Source organism: Lithobates pipiens, unplaced genomic scaffold, assembly GCF_037356315.1.
Source record: "Lithobates pipiens isolate NorthernLeopardFrog02 unplaced genomic scaffold, aLitPip1_a1.2 Scaffold_8, whole genome shotgun sequence".
NCBI lineage: Eukaryota > Metazoa > Chordata > Amphibia > Anura > Ranidae > Lithobates > Lithobates pipiens.
The window spans coordinates 392,229,887-392,248,874 of record NW_027507903.1 but is presented as its reverse complement, the minus strand read 5'-3'; the positions used below and the strand labels follow the sequence as shown (position 1 = coordinate 392,248,874).

The 18,988-nt window shown below is 44.0% G+C and overlaps 1 protein-coding gene across 1 annotated transcript in view; it reads right to left on the bottom strand.

Annotated features, from left to right (window-relative positions):
• The window catches only part of DDX46 (DEAD-box helicase 46), a 416,812-nt gene that overhangs the window by 98,328 nt on the left and 299,496 nt on the right, over positions 1-18,988 (bottom strand). Inside the window, exons 16-17 of the mRNA XM_077473955.1 lie at positions 8,424-8,617; positions 5,923-6,060 (exon numbers count right to left, since the gene is read on the bottom strand). Coding sequence (XP_077330081.1) covers positions 5,923-6,060; positions 8,424-8,617 — 332 coding nt within the window. The remainder of the gene's footprint in view (positions 1-5,922; positions 6,061-8,423; positions 8,618-18,988) is intronic.

The following is an 18,988-nucleotide window of genomic DNA, read 5'->3' as shown; positions in this document are numbered from 1 at the left end:
GCAACAGTGGATTTCAATGCTACCTGTTCTCTTAGGACCCTCTGGCAGAATAAATAAGACATCAGTTTTAAGAATCTGAGCAGTTGCCTTTAAATAGATTTTCAATGCTTTCACCACATCAAGACAATGTAGTGACCTTTCTTCCCTGGAACATGGTTTTTGAAAAGAACGATGGCAGGACAATATCTTAGTTCAGGTGAAAAACTGAAACCACTTGACAAAAAGCCTGGAAGAGTGCATAAACACCACTCTGTCCTGATGAATAATCAAATATGGCCCTTTATAAGAAAGAATAGCCATTTCTGAAACCCTCCTTGCTGAGGATATAGCAACCAAAAATACCAGCTTACTTGTCAGAAGGACTAAGGGAATATGCTGTATCGGGTCAAATGGCTGTTTTTGTGAGGCTTAAAGGTGATTTAACTGGCGGATTAATACGCATCACCCCTTGCATAAAACCCCAGGCTAAGAACGCGGTTTTAAAAATCGATAAGGCTGAGACTTGGCCCTTAATAGTACTCCAGGCCAACTTCATCTCTACGCCTAATTGTAGAAAGGCAAGAACTCTGCCTATGATATATATTCGAGGCTGCTAACCCTTGGATTCACACCAGGAAACCTAAGCCTTCCAGACTCTATAATGTATAGTTCTGGAAGCTGGTTCCCGTGCATTAATCAGAGATAACCAACCTGGAAAGCCCACATTTCTTCAGAATGTGGGTTTCAATCACCAGGCCATGAAATTTAGCGTTCGTAAAGTAGGATGGAATGTCGGCCCCTGTGAGAACAGGTCTGGCCTTAGTGGAAGGGACCATGGATCCTCCATTGCCATCTTTATGATTTATGCATACCATGACCTTCTGGGCCATGCTGGTGCGGCCAGAATTACCGGTTTTCTTTCCAGCTTTATCCTGCAAAGAAGTTGAGGCAGCAATTGAATAGGGGGAAATGCATAGATCAGTGAAAACTGATCCATGGTGTCACCAACGCATCTGATCTACATGCAAATGGATACTTTGTTATAGACTTTGTTAAACTGGATGCTAGAAGATCTACATCCGGAGTCCCCCATCTTTGACAAACGGCCCGAAAATATGTCGGGGTGAAGAAATCATTCCTGGGAATAAGTGCTGGCGATTTAAGTAGATCGCCTGCCAATTATCTATTTCCGGAATGAAGACTGCTGATAGGCACAGAAGATTTCTTTCTGCTCAAGTTAGAATATAGTTCACCTCTCTCTGTGCTGAGACTCTTGGTGCGCCCTTGGTAATTGATATAGGCCACAGCCGTGGCATTGACGCATTGGATCCTGACAGGACAATCCATTAACCTGGAAGTCCAGGTCTTTAGAGCCAGACGCACCACCCGAATCTCTAGGATGTTGATGGGCAAGGCTCTTCCGGTTCTTGACCACTGTCCTTGGACAGTTGTCTTTAGTACTGCTCCAAAGCCTGAAAGGCTGGCATCTGTCGTTACCACTTTCCAGATAAGTTGTCTGATGGATTTTCTTTTCAGCAGCCTCTGGTTAGGAACCAATTGAGGCTTTGGGACATCCATGGGGACAGCCGCATTGGCAAGTCCAAAGCTAGGATAGACTTGTTAGCAGATAGAACACTGTTTTGCAACAGTCTCGAATGGAACTGGGCAAGAGAACCGCTTTGAATGAAGCCACCATCCTTTCTAACAACCTCATACAAAAGCGAATGGAGGGATCTCCTTTTGACCTGACCATCTGTACCAACTCTCTTATGGAGGTTTTTTGGCAAGAAGACCCTTTTTTCTGGACTGTATTTATGATCAGACCCAAATACTCCAGCTTTTTTAGCGGTTTTAAGGAAGGCTTCACTAAGTTGAGAATGCAACACAGACTTTGCCAGGTAACTAGTTGTAATGCGTACACCTTACTCCGAACACTGGTTGATCTATTAGCATAGATCCTCTAGGTAGCCAAAACTGTTTATGTCTTGAGCCCTAAACCTGGCTAAAGGTGGAGCTAACACCTTTGTGAACACTCGAGGTGCTGTAGCTGGCCTGAAGGGCAAGACCACAAACTGAAATGCTGCTGTTCTACTTCGAACCACAGAAACCTTTGGGGAGCAGGAAATACAGTATATGAACACGCAGATATGCATCCCTGATCCTGATAGACACTAGAAGGTTTCCTCCTTGTAGGATAGAAACTACTGACCTGATCGACTTCACAAAAAGGAGCAGATCTTCAGGAACGGATTTAGATTATTTTAGATCTAGAAAGGATATGTTGAATTTCTGTGTGGATCTGCACATGTACAGGAAATGCATGAAAAAGGCAGTGAAGGTTTTAAGGAACCTATGAAGAAACAGATCAGCTGAACGCGCTAGAGGTAGCTTGAAAGAGGCAGGAACCATCTCTGTTCCTTTAAGGACTGACAGATGCATATTGCGACAACTGCAGGTAGAATAACAGCCCTGCCAAGGAAAAAAAAAAGAGGATTAACAGGAATTCCAACTTTTTATCTGTTGGATCTTTAAGCATACACTACATGGTTTTGGTAAATCTGAAGACAAAAATCAGCAGAAAATCTGATCGTGTGTATGGGGCTTTATTCACACTGGAAATCGCAGTGTCAACTGCTGGAACTTTCCATCTTTTGGTGAATTTTTCCTCCATGGGATAGAGAACTGAGAATCTCTTTGGAGGGAGAAAATGCTTATCCGGATGATCCCATTCGGCATAAGCTTCTCTAGTAATGCATGGACAGGAAACGCATACATAGGCTGTGAAGGTTTCAAAGAACCCAAGGAAGAAATCGGACTTTCAGCTGACTCTGTTAGGGGTAGCCTGAAAGTGGAGCGAACCATCTCCGTAAGGATTTGTACCTTGGATTTTGAGGCTGAATCAGAAGCAGTTGTACCACCAGCAGGTTCCAATGACTCACCCTGGCTTACCATTTCTGGTATCTCCAGAGAGGATGACAATGTGGAGGCACGACTGGAGTTCCAAAGCGCGTGGGGGTGGAATCTTTGGCACCTTAGTGGTAGTTCTGGAAGTCATAGTGCAAAGCACAAAACCAGAGGCACTTAGGAAAATCACTTGTTGAGCAACAGTTTAGAAAAACAATGCTACCATAAAGATCAGCTTTGGTGCTTTACAACAATTGTGCTTTCTGGTTCCTGTACTGGAAATGCCTTATACACCCCTCACGTGACCCAGTGCTCCTGTGTCCTCTAGTGTGTCAGACTTCCTCTCCTGCAGGGATGGCTCTTAGTGTTTGATAAGTGAACGTCCAATCTTTTAAAAAGCCTCAGGAGAACCTGATCTGGCTTTTGGCAGCGTTCCGCCCCTCAGCGTGTGCTCCACGAGGACACGACCTGCACACGGCGCCGGCTATTAGCTAGACCACGCCCCTCTATGCCCGCCCCCTCCTTTTTACAACCAATCTAGTCCTCGCACACGCAAAACTGAAGGAGGAGGCTGCGAGCACCGTCTGGCTTTACCAGAACGGCGAGTGTACTGTCTGAGTACAAGAACTGGCGCTGGCTGTCCCAACAATCCCTTACTGGACAGGTCACATAAAGGTAAGTTTAATATATACGAACAGTATGTGTGAAGCTGCCACCGGACCTCTCCGGGTGTGTGTGTGTGTGTGTGTGTGTGTGTGTGTGTGTGTGTGTGTGTGTGTGTGTGTAAGAGGAGGGAGGGATATATGTAACTTGTTTGTAGAGGAACTTTAAATTTAAAAACTACTGCTGTCCCCCCACTTAGTTCCATCAGAAAAGGAGACCATTAACTACTGGGACCACTCATGCTGTTACAGGCAGGACACAGAGCTGCTGGGAAGCAATGTACCAAGGTATGTGTAATATACGCCCTTTGAGTGGAGATTTTTGAGGCATACAAGTGTTAATATATGTAAGAAAAGCATAGGTGGACCTTTCACAGTTCCTAAGCTTTTTCCCTTACGTTAGCCTCGCTGCAGGATCTGCTGAAAACAGACAGATCCAAACTTCACCCATCATGGCAGGCAGAGTAGTTAAACCTTCAAAGACCGGGTCCCTTTTAATAGGAGTTCCACTCTTTTGGACCTGTATAGCACCCCTCAGGGCAACCTTAAGTAATGTAGCAAGACCAAAGTGTCCTGGGTTCCTAGGGTCCAGCCTTCAAAGAGAAGCGTTACAGGAAAAACCTTGTTCTTCTATGCGAGGCCAGGGTACCCTCCTGTGGCCACAGTGACGTGGATGAATCTGGTTGTGGAGGTTTTTAAATCCAGCATGGATCCCTCCTGGAGCTCCTCAGAGCACATCTTCAGTCGTGACCAACACCTTAGACAATGGCGAAAAAACTGATGTGCTCCTGGAAGGAGGAGGGGTTACATTGGGAGTGAACTTTCTTGATGGGGTATACCAGTGTCAACATCTGAAGGTGGCCCATAACTCATTAATTAAAGAGGGAATCCACCTAATTTTTTTATTAAAAGCCAGCAGCTATAAATACTGCAGCTGCTGACTTAATAAATGGACACTTACCTTTCCTGGAGTCCAGGGATGTCGGCAGCTGAAGCTGAGCAATCACTCGGCTGCTGCCGGCCCCATTCTTGGTGAGGGAATCAGGAAGTGAAGCATGGTGGCTTTACTTCCCGGGTTCCCTACTGTGCATGCGCGAGTCACGCAGCGCAATGAGAATGGTCCGTGTTGTCTCTGGGCCCCGTGTGTGTCCCAGCAGACAACGTGGTGGGACAGGAAGTGGCATAGACTCCCGTGGGAAGTGGGTACAAATACCTGCCTTAGACGGGTATCTGCACCCCCCTCCCCCCTGAAAGGTGCCAAATGTGACACCGGAGCGGGGGAGGGTTCAGAAATGCAGAGGTTGTGCGAACCTACGCTTTAAGGTACTGTGTTTCATGATGTACGATAAAGAAAAAACAATGGTCTTTGAAAAAAACTTGGTGTGAACATTATGCTCAAGTGCAACCAAGCAACATTGAATGTAATGAAAATTCTAGTGTGGAGCATTAAAACTCTTCAAACCACTCTTCATTTCACTCAGGTGTGAACAGGGCCAAACTTAATTCTAAAATTCATCCCCCAAATGTTCAAAGGCCTTTAGGCTTCAGCTATCCAAACTGACTTTTTTTAGTATTGTATAAGCCAAATATGTCTCTTCTCTGACCATTTCTATAACGAAGGACTGAATTTTCTTAAATTCACAGTAAATTGCCACTAATGGCCATTCCCACAGCGTCACTACTGGCCACTGATTGAGCCTCAGATTACAGTGTCACTGTTGACAGGTTTGAGTAATGAAGTCATGTTCCTGTCATAACTAAACAGAGTCAGATGGTCAAAGAAAAAAAAAAAAAAAAAGAAAAAAAAAAAAAAAAAAAAAAAGGTAAAAGCAGTCTTGTACTTTGTATATACAGTATGGAATAAGTTTACTTTAAAGGGAACTTAGACCCCATTTTGCAGCTTCCCTCTATCTCACCCCCTCCTTCCTTCCTCTGTACGCATGCATGGTTTTTTCATTTTTATAACAATTTACCATGCCTCCCTATGCACGCCAGTCGCCACACTACCCATCAGGCCTCCTGATGTCAGAGAACAAGGCAGAGCGGGACAGAGCTATGGCCAGGCATGAGGGGATCTCAGCATGACATCTCTGGAATCTGCTGCATGGATAAGCATCTGAAATCCACAGATAAGGTAAGGGGGTGAAAAAAAACACATGGGACTGGTGGGTGCAGATCCTCTGCACCTTTAAAGTTTTACTGATTAGAACACACAAAGTTTGGGTTTGTTTTACATGACTTTCTTGGCTTACGCAGTGTATTCAGTCGCAAAGAAAGGCTGAGATTGGAACAAAATTATATCACACAAACAGTACTAATAAAATTTTTAATGTAAAAACAAAAAACAAAACAAACAAAAAACAAACACCACACATACCGCCTTCTGCTGTTCTTTGAATTCTGACCAAAGCTTTTCCAGTTCAGGAGGAACAGCATTTCCTGAAAGTTCCAAAGCCTTGATTATATCCCCTGCATAACGAGCCTGATCTTCTGTAATGAATGTAAAGGCAAATCCCTAGAAAATAACAGTTGGACATTCACTGAGAATGTTCTAGTGAGAACATTTAAAAAAACATACCAAATATGACACTAATTATAATACACAAGTCAAACTGGGATGGTTTCATTCAATAACGAATTGTAATTATTATTTTTTAAGTGAACCTGCATATAAAAAACAGAACAAAAAAAATTATATATATATATATATATATATATATATATTATTACCAACTGTAAAGTTACTTTTCTTGGAGTCCATTGAGATACGCAGTTCTAAACCTTTAGGTTATATACTGCTGCCTACGGGAGAACCGGACACTGAAAAGAAAACTGTAGATCCTGCCTAGGGTATAACCCAACCTACTCAGTTTAGTAGGAAAGCAATACACCTGCTGAGGGACACAGGAAGTTTAAACATTTGGGATGTTCAAAGATCGTTCACCTTAGTGATGAGCAACACAATGAACTGAAGGACATGATTACACCTGAAGAATGATAATACTTAAAGCGGGAGTCCACCGGGACTCCGCGTTTTTTTTTTTTTTTTTTAAAAGCCAGCAGCTACAAATACTGCAGCTGATGACTTTTAAAATAGTGACACTTACCTGTCCAGTGCGCCCGCGATGTCGGCACCCGAAGCCGATCGCTAGGTCGTCTGTCGGGTCCTGCCGCCGCCATCTTGGGTATGGGAATCAGGAAATGGAGCCTTTCGGCTTCATTTCCCGGTTCCCTACTGCGCATGCGCGAGCCGCGCGGCGCAATCCGGATGGTCTCCGCTGCCTCTGGGAACTGTGTGTTTCCCAGCAGGCAGCGGGGCACTTGCGCAAAGGGGCGGGCAGTTGCGGAAAGGGGCGTAATCTACGTCCCTTTCCGCAGACAGCTATCCCGGAAGTGGGCGCAGTTACCTGGATTATCCAGGTAACTGCACCCCCCTCCCCCCTGAAAGGTGCCAATTGTGGCGCCGGAGGGGGGGGGGGGTTCCGATGAGCGGAGGTCCATTTTAGGGTGGACCTCCGCTTTAATCTGTGCTAAAGTTAAAAAACCTACTTAACTGCATATGTAATCTCTAATCAACTGGTACATTACCACACCATTCTCAACACAATGAATGCTTTAGTAAATGTTTCCTGCATCACTAGATTAAAGACTTTCAGAGGCTGTAAAATAATCATTATTTAAGTTTGGCTGCACAAGGCTTTTTGTATAAAAATAGCAGCAAGGAGTCTGCAAATAAACCATAACTGGGAAATTTTCTTCAGCATCACAAAAAGGTAACCAAAATGAGCTCCCAAGATCACTAGATTACTAATATTCTGGGGTGGCTGCTGCACTACAGCAGTGCCTGAAAGAAATCCAGTGCCTTTCAAGGCTTACTTTTATTTTAAAAAGGAAAAGAAGAGATGCATTCTAAAAGGAGACCCCCCACCTCGCTAATAACTTCAGCATGGAGACAAATTGGAAAGCATTTTAGAAAAGTACACGTAATGTACACATGAGTTTGACCATGAATGCATTTTAAGGCTCAAATAAATTTAACATGCAAAAAAAAAAAAAAAACACCTATAAAAACAGGTTTGCAGTGTAAAATAGTGAAACCGCAACTTTAAACCACATGGTGATCAGGACTTGAAATACAAGTAATTCCAGCTGAAACTGTGGTATGCAGATTTGGAAAAAAAAATGTTCGATAATATTAGGCTTTATCTTACTATAACCAGCAGTTTCAGATGTGGAAAGATGTGCTTATAATGAATGAACACCCTGTGATCTGACAGAAGTGATACATGCAGACAAGTTCTATTTTAAGAAGGCTCTTTGGTAGTGTTTTTTATCCAGGATTCCACTTAACCCCAAGATCCATCCAGAGGTTTCTAGGGATTCCTTGAGAAATTTCTGTCTCTCAGATAAGTTCACAGAGACATCAGTGATCTTTTTAGCTATCTGTACAGGGGTAATTCTTCCAAAGGATGACAAGTTTATGGAGCATCCATTGATCATCACACTAATGTATCAAGAGTTATAATCACTTTTAGCAGGGGTTCCCCGAGACTGGAAAATGTAAAAGGTTCTTCTGTTGAAAAGGTTGAGAAAGGCTGCTCTACAAGACTTGGCTTTCAAATATGACTGAATCTGTACCTTTAAATACCATAAGACATGTTTTATAGGGTCAAGATTAAAGCAGACAATGAAGACTGTACATCCTTAAAGCAATCACGGTACCATCATTCCCAAACAACGCAACTTCATGCAAGGTATGTTCAAAGTAAAAGATAAATTCTCTCTTTTCTAAATATGCCAACACTGCTTGAAAATTACACTTAATGTAGGCCCAGCATTACAAAATTGTTTAGATGTGTTACATTTGTACTCTCTGACCTTATTGCCAGCTCGTCCTGTACGTCCTGCTCTGTGCACATAATCCTCATAATGATTTGGGCATGAATAGTTAATCACCAAAATTAATTGTTTCACATCCAGTCCTCGAGCTGCCACAGAGGTGGCCACCAGTAGCTTGCATACACCATTTTTAAAGTCATTGATTATACTGTCACGGTCATATTGATCAATTCCTGTAACATGAGGCAAAAGAAAATTGTTAATACAAAAAGGAAATCAAATTTGTTCAGAAATGCAGGCAGAGTTGTGTTAGTTTACAGCAAATATTGAAATATCAGATCACTGGTGGCTTGTTTTTGAAAGTTGAGATTCTAGGACTCTCATCCTGGATTCCCTACTTGGATCCAGTAAAGTTTGAACTTTCAATCCAAGTGCTTCTGTTAAGGGCACCAACTCATGCAGAAGGTAAAAGTATACCCAAAGGCAATTCTATTTGCATAGTGGAAGGAAAGGTAAAAAATAAAAACCATGTAATGTTTTGGTTCTACAATGCCTGCCCGACTGGGAAGACCTGCCTTCAGTGCCTGTCCTGTAGGCGCAACAGGAAAAGGAAATATTTTCAAGATACAGAAATGTCACCAGAACAGGTATACCAGTTGGAGAGTTTCTGCTTTGTTCCTGTTCTGGTGGCAACTCTAAATTTTAGATTTTCCTTCACTTTTAGTCCTAGTGACAGTGGTCTCCATGGTTAATCAAGAGCGCAATGTGCCAGAAAAAAAAAAAAAAATCGGCTTAGATATGCTTGAAGAATGAATGAGTATAACTATTCTAAAGTTTCCATCTTCTAAAACAAAGGAAGTTGATGAACCATTAGAATTTTCTACATGAAAGGTCAAAAATGTGATCTGATCTTCATCTAACCCATACTAAGAAGGATAATACTACATAAAAAAAATTTTTTTTTACGTACCTGTAAATTCCATGAATGTCATGTCTTAAAGTACATGGACACTGACAACATACTCATACTCTGTAGGTTAAAGGTGCATAACTTCAGGTGTTTGGACACTGGCAAGCTTTTTAAACGCTACCCCCCCCGCCAGTCCTCATTTTTGTTGCAAGCAATGCAGTGTAAACCAAGGAAATGGTGGGAGGGTGGCTTGTGTCCTGTACTGTACTCCAGGATATGAAATTTACAGACAAGTCAAAATTCCTCAAATCTTAATTGTACAGTACAGGACACAGGCAACATTATTCATACACCATGGAATGTTCTAAAGCAATGAATGCAAAGGGTGGGTAACAACTACACAAACAAAACTGACAGCAGGCCCAAACAGCAGGGGTAAAAAAAAAAAAAAAAAAAAAAGTTCAGAGTGCTGAACTCCACCTGGTAAAACTTTGGTAAGGTATGAAACCAGTATAAGATCGGGTGGCAGCCTTATGTGATTGGGCTACACAGGTTTGGTGTCAAATGGGGCAGTAAAGGCATACAGATCTGGTGGAGTGAGCATGCAAGAGCACAGGAGGAGGTTTTTACTTAAAGTGGATGTAAAACAGATTCATGAAATTTGACCTGGGCACATACAGTGCCTTGCAAAATTATTCATCGACCCCCCCCCCCCCCCCCCCCCCCCCCCCAGCATTTTTCATGTTTTGTTGCCTCACAACCTGGAATTAACCACTTAAGGACCGGCGTTTTTTTAGATGTTTCGTTTACAAGTTAAAAACATTTTTTTTTTGCTAGACAATTGCGTAGAACCCCCCAAACATAAATTTTTTCTAACACCCTGCCTATGGCGGTCGTTGCAATACTTTGTCATACCGTATTTACGCAGCGGTCTTACAAGCTATCTTAAAAATAAAACAAACAAAAAAAAATAAAACACTTCTTTGAATTAAAAAATAAGACAACAGTAAAGTTAGCCCATTTTTTTCCTATATTGTGAAAGAAAATGTTACGCCAAGTAAATTGATACCCAACATTCCACACTTCAAAATTGCGTCCGCCCGTGGAATGGCGACAAACTTTTACCCTTAATCTCCAAAGGCGACATTTAAAAAATTCTACAGGTTGCATGTTTTGCGTTACAGAGATCTAGGGCTAGAATTATTGCTCTCGCTCTACCGATCGTGGTGATACTTCACGTGTGGTTTGAACACTGTTTTCATATGCGTGCACTACTCATGTATGCCACATCTTACCCCTGGGATTTTTGCCAATTCATCCTTGCAAAACTGCTCCAGCTCCTTCAAGTTGAATGGTTTGTGCTTGTGAACACCAATCTAAGTCTGATCACAGATTTTCTATTGGATTGAGGTCTGGGCTTTGACTAGGCCATTACAACACATTTACACGTTTCCCTTAACCATTTAACAACCGCCCCATAGGCGATTGCTCAACTCTGAGAGGCTGTCATATGACGTCCTCCCAGAATTCCGCTCTCGGGCGCGCACTCAAGAGCATCCGTGACCGCCGCATCACGGATGACGAAGTGATCACTTGTAAACAAACCGGCGTCATGTTATGATGCCGGTTCCTCCCTCCCCTCTCTGTACCGATCGGTACAGCGGAGGGGGAAGAGATCGGTGTCAGCAGTGCTGTGAGCTGCATCTGCAGTGCCCACAGTGCTGCTCATTGAAAATTAACCCCTCAATTCCCTGCCAATACGCCAACACCCCGCAATACTCCGCCAATACTCTGCCATAAATTGCCATACCCAGCCATACGCGGAGACGCCCTGCCATACGCGGAGACGCCCTGCCATACGCGGAGACACCCTGCCATACGCGGAGACGCCCTGCCATACGCGGAGACGCCCTGCCATGCCCAGCCATACTCGGAGATGCCCAGCCATACTCGGAGATGCCCAGCCATACTCGGAGATGCCCAGCCATACTCGGAGATGCCCTGCAATAGCCAGCCATACTCGGAGATGCCCAGCCATACTCGGAGATGCCCTGCAATAGCCAGCCATACTCGGAGATGCCCTGCAATAGCCAGCCATACTCGGAGATGCCCAGCCATACTCGGAGATGCCCAGCCATAGCCAGCCATACTCGGAGATGCCCAGCCATAGCCAGCCATACTCGGAGATGCCCTGCAATAGCCAGCCATACTCGGAGATGCCCTGCAATAGCCAGCCATACTCGGAGATGCCCTGCAATAGCCAGCCATACTCGGAGATGCCCTGCAATAGCCAGCCATACTCGGAGATGCCCTGCAATAGCCAGCCATACTCGGAGATGCCCTGCAATAGCCAGCCATACTCGGAGATGCCCTGCAATAGCCAGCCATACTCGGAGATGCCCTGCAATAGCCAGCCATACTCGGAGATGCCCTGCAATAGCCAGCCATACTCGGAGATGCCCTGCAATAGCCAGCCATACTCGGAAATACCCTACAATACCCAGCCATAGTCGGTGATATCCTGCAATACCCAGCCATACTCGGTGATACCCTGCAATACCCAGTCAGCCGTCATATGATGTCCTTGACTTTGTGTGGGGGAAATCGGAATGATGGGTGTAGCTACAGGCATCATTCAGATACCAGCTTTTTTAGCCGGCGATTCCCTACACCATAACAATCATAGCGGCTGTTCCGCTGCTTGATCGTTCTTACAAGAGGCGAGAGGGGACGTTCCCCCACCCCCTCCCGCTGCCCTCCTGTGCTTCTACCGACTCGCCAATACGATCAAAGCCAGAATCTTTTTTTTATTTCAGGCTTCCCAGCCTAGAGGTGACTAGGCCATTACAACACATTTACACGTTTCCCTTAACCATTTAACAACCGCCCCATGCAGGGTCTTATTGACCCCTTATCTGACTGTAAAGAGGACCTGTCATGACATATTCCTATTACAAGGGATGTTTACATTCCTTGTAATAGACATAAAATTAATTTTTGGGGAAAAAAAGGTCAAACTAAAATAAAGTTAAATGAACAATAAAAAAAATAAAAAATTAAAGTGCCCCTGTCTCCATGTGCTCGCATGCAGAAGCGAACGCAACCGTAAGTCCCTCCCACATATGAAAACGGTGTTCAAACCACACGTGAGGTATCACTGTGAACGTTAGAGCGAGAGCAATAATTCAAGCCCCAGACCTCCTCTGTAACTCAAAACATGTAACCAGTAAAAAAATTTAAAGCGTTGCCTATGGGGATTTTTAGGTAGCGACGTTTGGCGCCATTCCACGAGCGTGTGCAATTTTGAAGAGTGATATGTTAGGTATCTATTTACTCGGTGTAACTTCATCTTCCACATTATGCAAAAACATTGGGCTAACTTTACTTTTTTTTTTTAAGCACAAACTTTTTTTTTTTAAAAACGCGTTCGAAAAATTGCTGCGCAAATACTGTGCAAGATAAAAAGTTGCAACGACCACCATTGTATTCTCTAGGGTCCTTGCTTAAAAAAATAAAAAAATAAAAAAAACACATATGTTTTGGGGTTCTATGTAATTTTCTAGCAAATAAATTATGATTTTTACATGTAGGAGAGAAATGTCATAATTGTCCTGGGTGCTTAAGAACGCCTGATGATGCTTTCTGCATGTTGGGCCTCTGTATGTGGCCATGCTGTGTAAAAGTTTCACACATGTGGTATCGTCATACTCGGGAGTAATAGAATGTGTTTTGGGGTGTAATTTGGGGTATGCATATACTCTGTGTGAGAAAAACTGATATTATGACAATTTTGTGAAAAAAAAAAAAAGGAAACAAAAAATCTTGATTTGCAAATAATTGTGGAATTTTTTTTATCATGCCTCTTACCTTGGAATGTCTTTCCAAAAATGGGTTATTTGGGGGGGGGGGGTATTTGTACTTTTATGGCATGTTAGGGTCTCAAGAATTGAAATAGGCCATCAGTCCTTCAGGTGTGATACATTTTCAGATATTGGCACCATAGCTTGTGGACTCTATAACTTTCACAAAGACCAAATAATATCCACCAATTTGTACTTATTTTTACCAAAGATATGCATTAGTATAAATTTTGGCCAAAATTTATGAAGAAAAATTACTAATCTCCTAAATTTTATAACATAAACTAAGAAAAATTCATTTTTTTTAACAGAATTTTCGGTCTTTTATAGCACAAAAAATAAAAACCCAGTGGTGATTAAATACCACCAAAAGAAAGCTATTTGTGTGAAAAAAGGACAAAAAATTCATATGAGTACAGTGTTGCATGAGTAATTGTCATTCAAAATGTGACACCGAAAGCTGAAAATTGGTCTGGTTATTAAGGGTGTTTAAGTGCCCAGTGATCAAGTGGTTAAATGTGTTGTTTTAGCAGTGTGTTTGGGGTCATTCTCCTGCTGGAAGGTCCCATCACACACAGAGTGGTACAGTTTTTGCTCAAGAATATCCCTGCATTTAGCACCAGCCATCTTTCCATCAACCCTGACCAGTTTCCCAGTCCCGACTGCTAAAAAACATCCCCACAGCATGATGCTGCTATCACCATGTTTTCACTGTGTGGATGGTGTTCTTTGGGTGATGTGAGGTGTTGGGTTTGCACCAGACAGCGTTTTCTTTGATGGCGAAAAAGTTTAACTTTAGTCTCAGACTAGAGCACCTTCCTCCATACATTTTGGGAGTCTCTCGCATGCCTTTTCGCAAACTCAGAACGTGCCATTTTGTCATTTGCTGAAAGTAATGGCTTTCTTCTGGCCACTCTGCCATAAAGCCCAACTCTATGAAGCGTACGGCTTATTGTCGTCCTATGCAGATACTCCAGTCTCTGCTGTGGAATTCTGCAGCTCCTCCAGGGTTACCTTAGGTCTCTGTGCTGCCTCTCTAATGCCCTCCTTGCCTGCTCCATGAATTTTGGTGTGCAGCTGTCTCTTAGCAGGTGTGCTGTTGTGCCATGTTATTTTTCATTTGGTTATGATATACTTGATGGTGCTCCTAGGGATCAAGGATTTTTTTTTTTTATAACCTTGCCCTGACTTGTACTTCTCAACATTGTCCCTTACTTGTTTGGAGAGTTGCTTGGTCTTCATGGCAGTGTTTGGTTAGTGGAGCCTCTTGCTTAGGTGTTGCAGCCTCTGGGGCCTTTCAAAAACGTATGTATATGTAATGACAGATCATGTGACACTTAGATTGCAAACAGGTGGACATCATTTCACTGATTATGTGACCTCTGAAGGTAATTAGTTGCACCAGAGCCTTTTGTGCTTCATAACAAAGTTGGTGAATACATACTCACATGGCCATTTTTTTATTTCTGGAAAAAGTTTTATGTATACATTTTTCAAATTTTACTTCAACTTAGACTATTGTGTTCTGATGCATCACATATAATTCAGATAAAAAAAACTGAACTAAAGGCTGTAATGTAACAGAATGTTAGTGTTTCATCTCTTTTAACCACTTCCCACCCGACCACTGCATATAAATGGCCGGGTGGGGGGCTCTCTACTTCTGACTGGACGTTCCTGAACGTCCTGTCAGAAGTAGCAGGATCACGTGGGCGCGCTCCTGCGCAGCTGCTTGATCCCGATGCGCGCGTGTCCCCCGAAGACTGCAGAGCAGTATACGACAGGAGGGCCATGTGATTGGTAAATAGAGAGCAGTTGTAACTGCTCTCATCTCTTCCTCTCCTCACACAGAGCCTGTCAGTGAGGAGAGGAAGAGAGATCTGTGCCGCAGCCGGGAGATCAGTGAGTGTATAGCTCAGGGATATGCAATTAGTGGACCTCCAGCTGTTGCCAAACTACAAGTCCCATCATGCCTCTGCCTCTGGGTGTCATGTTTCTGGCTGTCAGAGTATTGCTATGCCTCATGGGAGTTGTAGTTCTGCAACAGCTGGAGGTCCGCTAATTGCATATCACTGGTATAGCTGTTTGTCCGCTGTTTACTCACTGATCACACAGCTAGTGTCCCCCAAAACATACAGCGCCCCCAAAACACAGTAAAAACACCTGTCATACAGAACAGTTAACATCTGTCTGCCAACAGCCGGCACATGAGCCGCCCGCCGCCGTCAGGCACATCAGCCGCCCGCCGCCGTCAGGCACATCTGCCGCCCGCCGCCGTCAGGCACATCTGCCGCCCGCCGCCGTCAGGCACATCTGCCGCCCGCCGCCGTCAGGCACATCTGCCGCCCGCCGCCGTCAGGCACATCTGCCGCCCGCCGCCGTCAGGCACATCTGCTGCCCGCCAACATGACTAAAAGGTCGTACAGCGCAGGAGGCTTTCCAGATACTCCAGAGTATGTCGGGCGAGAGTAGCAGGGAACTCTCTCCGTCAGACCCGGATAGCGATTATGAGCCAGTGGAAAGCAGTGGCTCAGAGATGGAAACTGTGGAAGATAGAATCCTAACAAGGAGAAACAGGAGAAATGAGCAGGCACAGACATCCACCAGCAGCGCAGTACTCCAGGAGGATTATAGAAAAAGTAATGGTGCTGCTCTTCCAAAGTGAAGTTAATCTAAAAAGTAAACCCTGCATCACACACTAAAATAAAAAAATAAAAAACATTGCGAAATAAATGTGTGACCTAATGGTGCATGATCACATTAGATACCCTTGGGACCATCCCAAGAAATTCTATGTTAAAATTAAAATAAATCCACATGTATAAGTGAAATGGCCAAACACAACGTGGTGTAATCAAGAGGAATAACCCCAGTTAAGGTGCTCATATAAATCTAATGTGTATATACATAGAACAACTTCAACTTATATGAGCACCTTAGCTGGGGTTATTCCTCTTGATTACACCACGTTGTGTTTGGCCATTTCACTTATACATGTGGATTTATTTTAATTTTAACATAGAATTTCTTGGGATGGTCCTTAGGGTATCTAATGTGATCACGCACCATTAGGTCACACACATTTATTTCGCAATAAGTTTATTTTTTATTTTAGTGTGTGATACAGGGTTTACTTTTTAGATTAACTTCACTTTGGAAGCGCAGCACCATTACTTTTTCTATACTTATTCTTTAAGTGAGTACGTGTCTCATGGAAGTGTTTGCAGCATCCAGCTAATCAGACAAAATCACCACTCCTTATTCCATACATAGCACAGGAGGACAAAATTTAACACTCCAGGATGATATGCAGGCATCCACCAGCAGCGCAGCACTCCAGGATAGGCAGGCATCCACCAGCAGTTCTGCAACCTTCCTAGAAGATAGGCCAGATGCTAGCAACGGAGCATCCCATCAACGAGGCAGTGCCCATACTAGCCTTCCAAATGTTCTACTGTATCCAACATGGCTGCCCGATACGTCAGTAGAACCTGCAATTCCCCTTTTACATCCCAGCCAGGCCCTCAGATACAGACGGAAAATGTAACCCCACTTTATTATTTTCATTTATTTTTTACCAATGATCTCTTAACCGACATTGTGGAGCAATGTAATCTATACGCCATCCAACATATAGCCAACAATCCAAGTTCTTCCTATGCCCGTCCTTTTGTTTGGAAACCCCTCACCCTGGAAGAATTTAAAATTTTCCTTGGCCTAACCCTCAACATGGGGCTAACAAAAAAAATTAAGTCCATTCCTACTGGTCTACCCAACCTATCCATCATCATCAATGATGCCCAGAACTCGTTATGAGATGATCATGAGATTTTTACATTTTACAATAACAATACCCAATGCCTCCCTCTAAATCATCCCAGTTACGATAAATGTTTCAAAATTCGGCCCCTAATCAATTTTTTTTCCGCCAGTTTCAAGCAGATGTTTACCCCTGATAGAAATATTTGTGTGGATGAATCCCTATTACACCTCACTGGACGACTTGGAATACAACAATACATCCCCAGTAAAAGAGCCAGACGTGGGGTTAAACTTTATAAGGCGTGTGACAGGGCCACGGGTTACACACATGACTATTATTTATGAGGGAAAAGACCGACAGCTAAACCCCCCTGGATGCCCTACCTACAGGGGAACAAGTGGCAAAATTGTCTGGCAGCTGATCCAACCATTGCTTGGGAAAGGTTACCACCTATATGTAGACAATTTCTACACAAGTCTCCCACTTTTCCGCCATCTGTACCTAAAGCAGACTGTGGCCTGTGGGACAGCACGGACCAACCGCAAAGGCTTCCCACAGACATTGGTCACCAAGAAATTAAAACAGGGTGAAATGGCCAGTATGCGGACTGAAGAGGTACTATCCCTGAAGTGGAGAGATTAAAAAAATGTCTACATCCTTTCCACAATACACAATGACACCTTGGTGGAACTGCAAAGAAAAGGCCCCATGCAGAAGCCAAAATGTATCCATGATTATAACCTATACATGGTTGGGGGGGAGTGGGGTTAGGGGGTGGATATGAATGACCAGATGATGCAGCCCTACTTGGCCACCAGAAGATCACTGTTTTGGTACAAGAAAGTCGTCATTTGATGCAACTAGCCATGTTCAATTCATATATTATTTTTTCTAAGAGCACCCAAAGTTCCCTGACATATCTAAAATTCCAAGATGATGTTATCACAGCCCTTGTCTATCCCCATGGCCAACCCACTCGACTAATTCACTCTGATGCAGTAGCCAGACTCCATGAAAGGCACTTCCCCGAAATCCTCCCTCCTACCTAAACAGGTCGCAAACCCCCAAAAAAATGTTGCGTGTGTTCAAGTAGAAGAATGCGCCGTGACACCCGATACTACTGTCCAGACTGTCCCTCCCAGCCAGGCCTCTGTATTGGAACTTGCTATCGAAGCTATCATACTTCACTACACTATTAGTAAAGTGAAGATGATTTCTTTCCAGTTTCCACTTTCTGCCATTTCTGTGTATGACCCGGACTGTTAAACTATGCCTTTGCCAAACATGTTTCTGCCTTCAATGTGAATTGACCTCGGCCTGTTAAATGACCATGCTTTTTGCCTGCCTCCTGAAATGATCATTTGCCCTGCCACTGTACAGCACAGGGGTCTCACATCTGAGGGGCTCCAGAAAAAGTTTTATGAGTGGAGAAAACATTTTTCTCCAGGTTTTTCATTTTCCCGGATTAGGGCCTGGAGACTCGAAGGCTTCATAGAGATTTGGGTGGGAAGAAGCCTCTATCCCTGTCCTCAGATCTTACCTGACCAAGGCCCAATGTACAAAGTGCCGCCTGCTGCCATCGGAACTGGCCATGCCTGTGCCTGCCACCTGAACTGGCCATGCCTGTGCCTGCCACCTGAACTGGCCATGCCTGTGCCTGCCACCTGAACTGGCCATGCCTGTGCCTGCCACCTGAACTGGCCATGCCTGTGCCTGCCACCTGAACTGGCCATGCCTGTGCCTGCCACCTGAACTGGCCATGCCTGTGCCTGCCACCTGAACTGGCCATGCCTGTGCCTGCCACCTGAACTGGCCATGCCTGTGCCTGCCACCTGAACTGGCCATGCCTGTGCCTGCCACCTGAACTGGCCATGCCTGTGCCTGCCACCTGAACTGGCCATGCCTGTGCCTGAACTGCCTGCTAAATCTTGCACTGTACTGAACCATGTCCATACTTTTGCATATCTGTCTGCTGCCTGGACAATTCCTGGACATTTCCTTTGACTGTCTAGAAAATGCTTTGACTGCTCTGGAACGGTATTCCTGCCTGCTAAAACCACAGGTGAGCCTT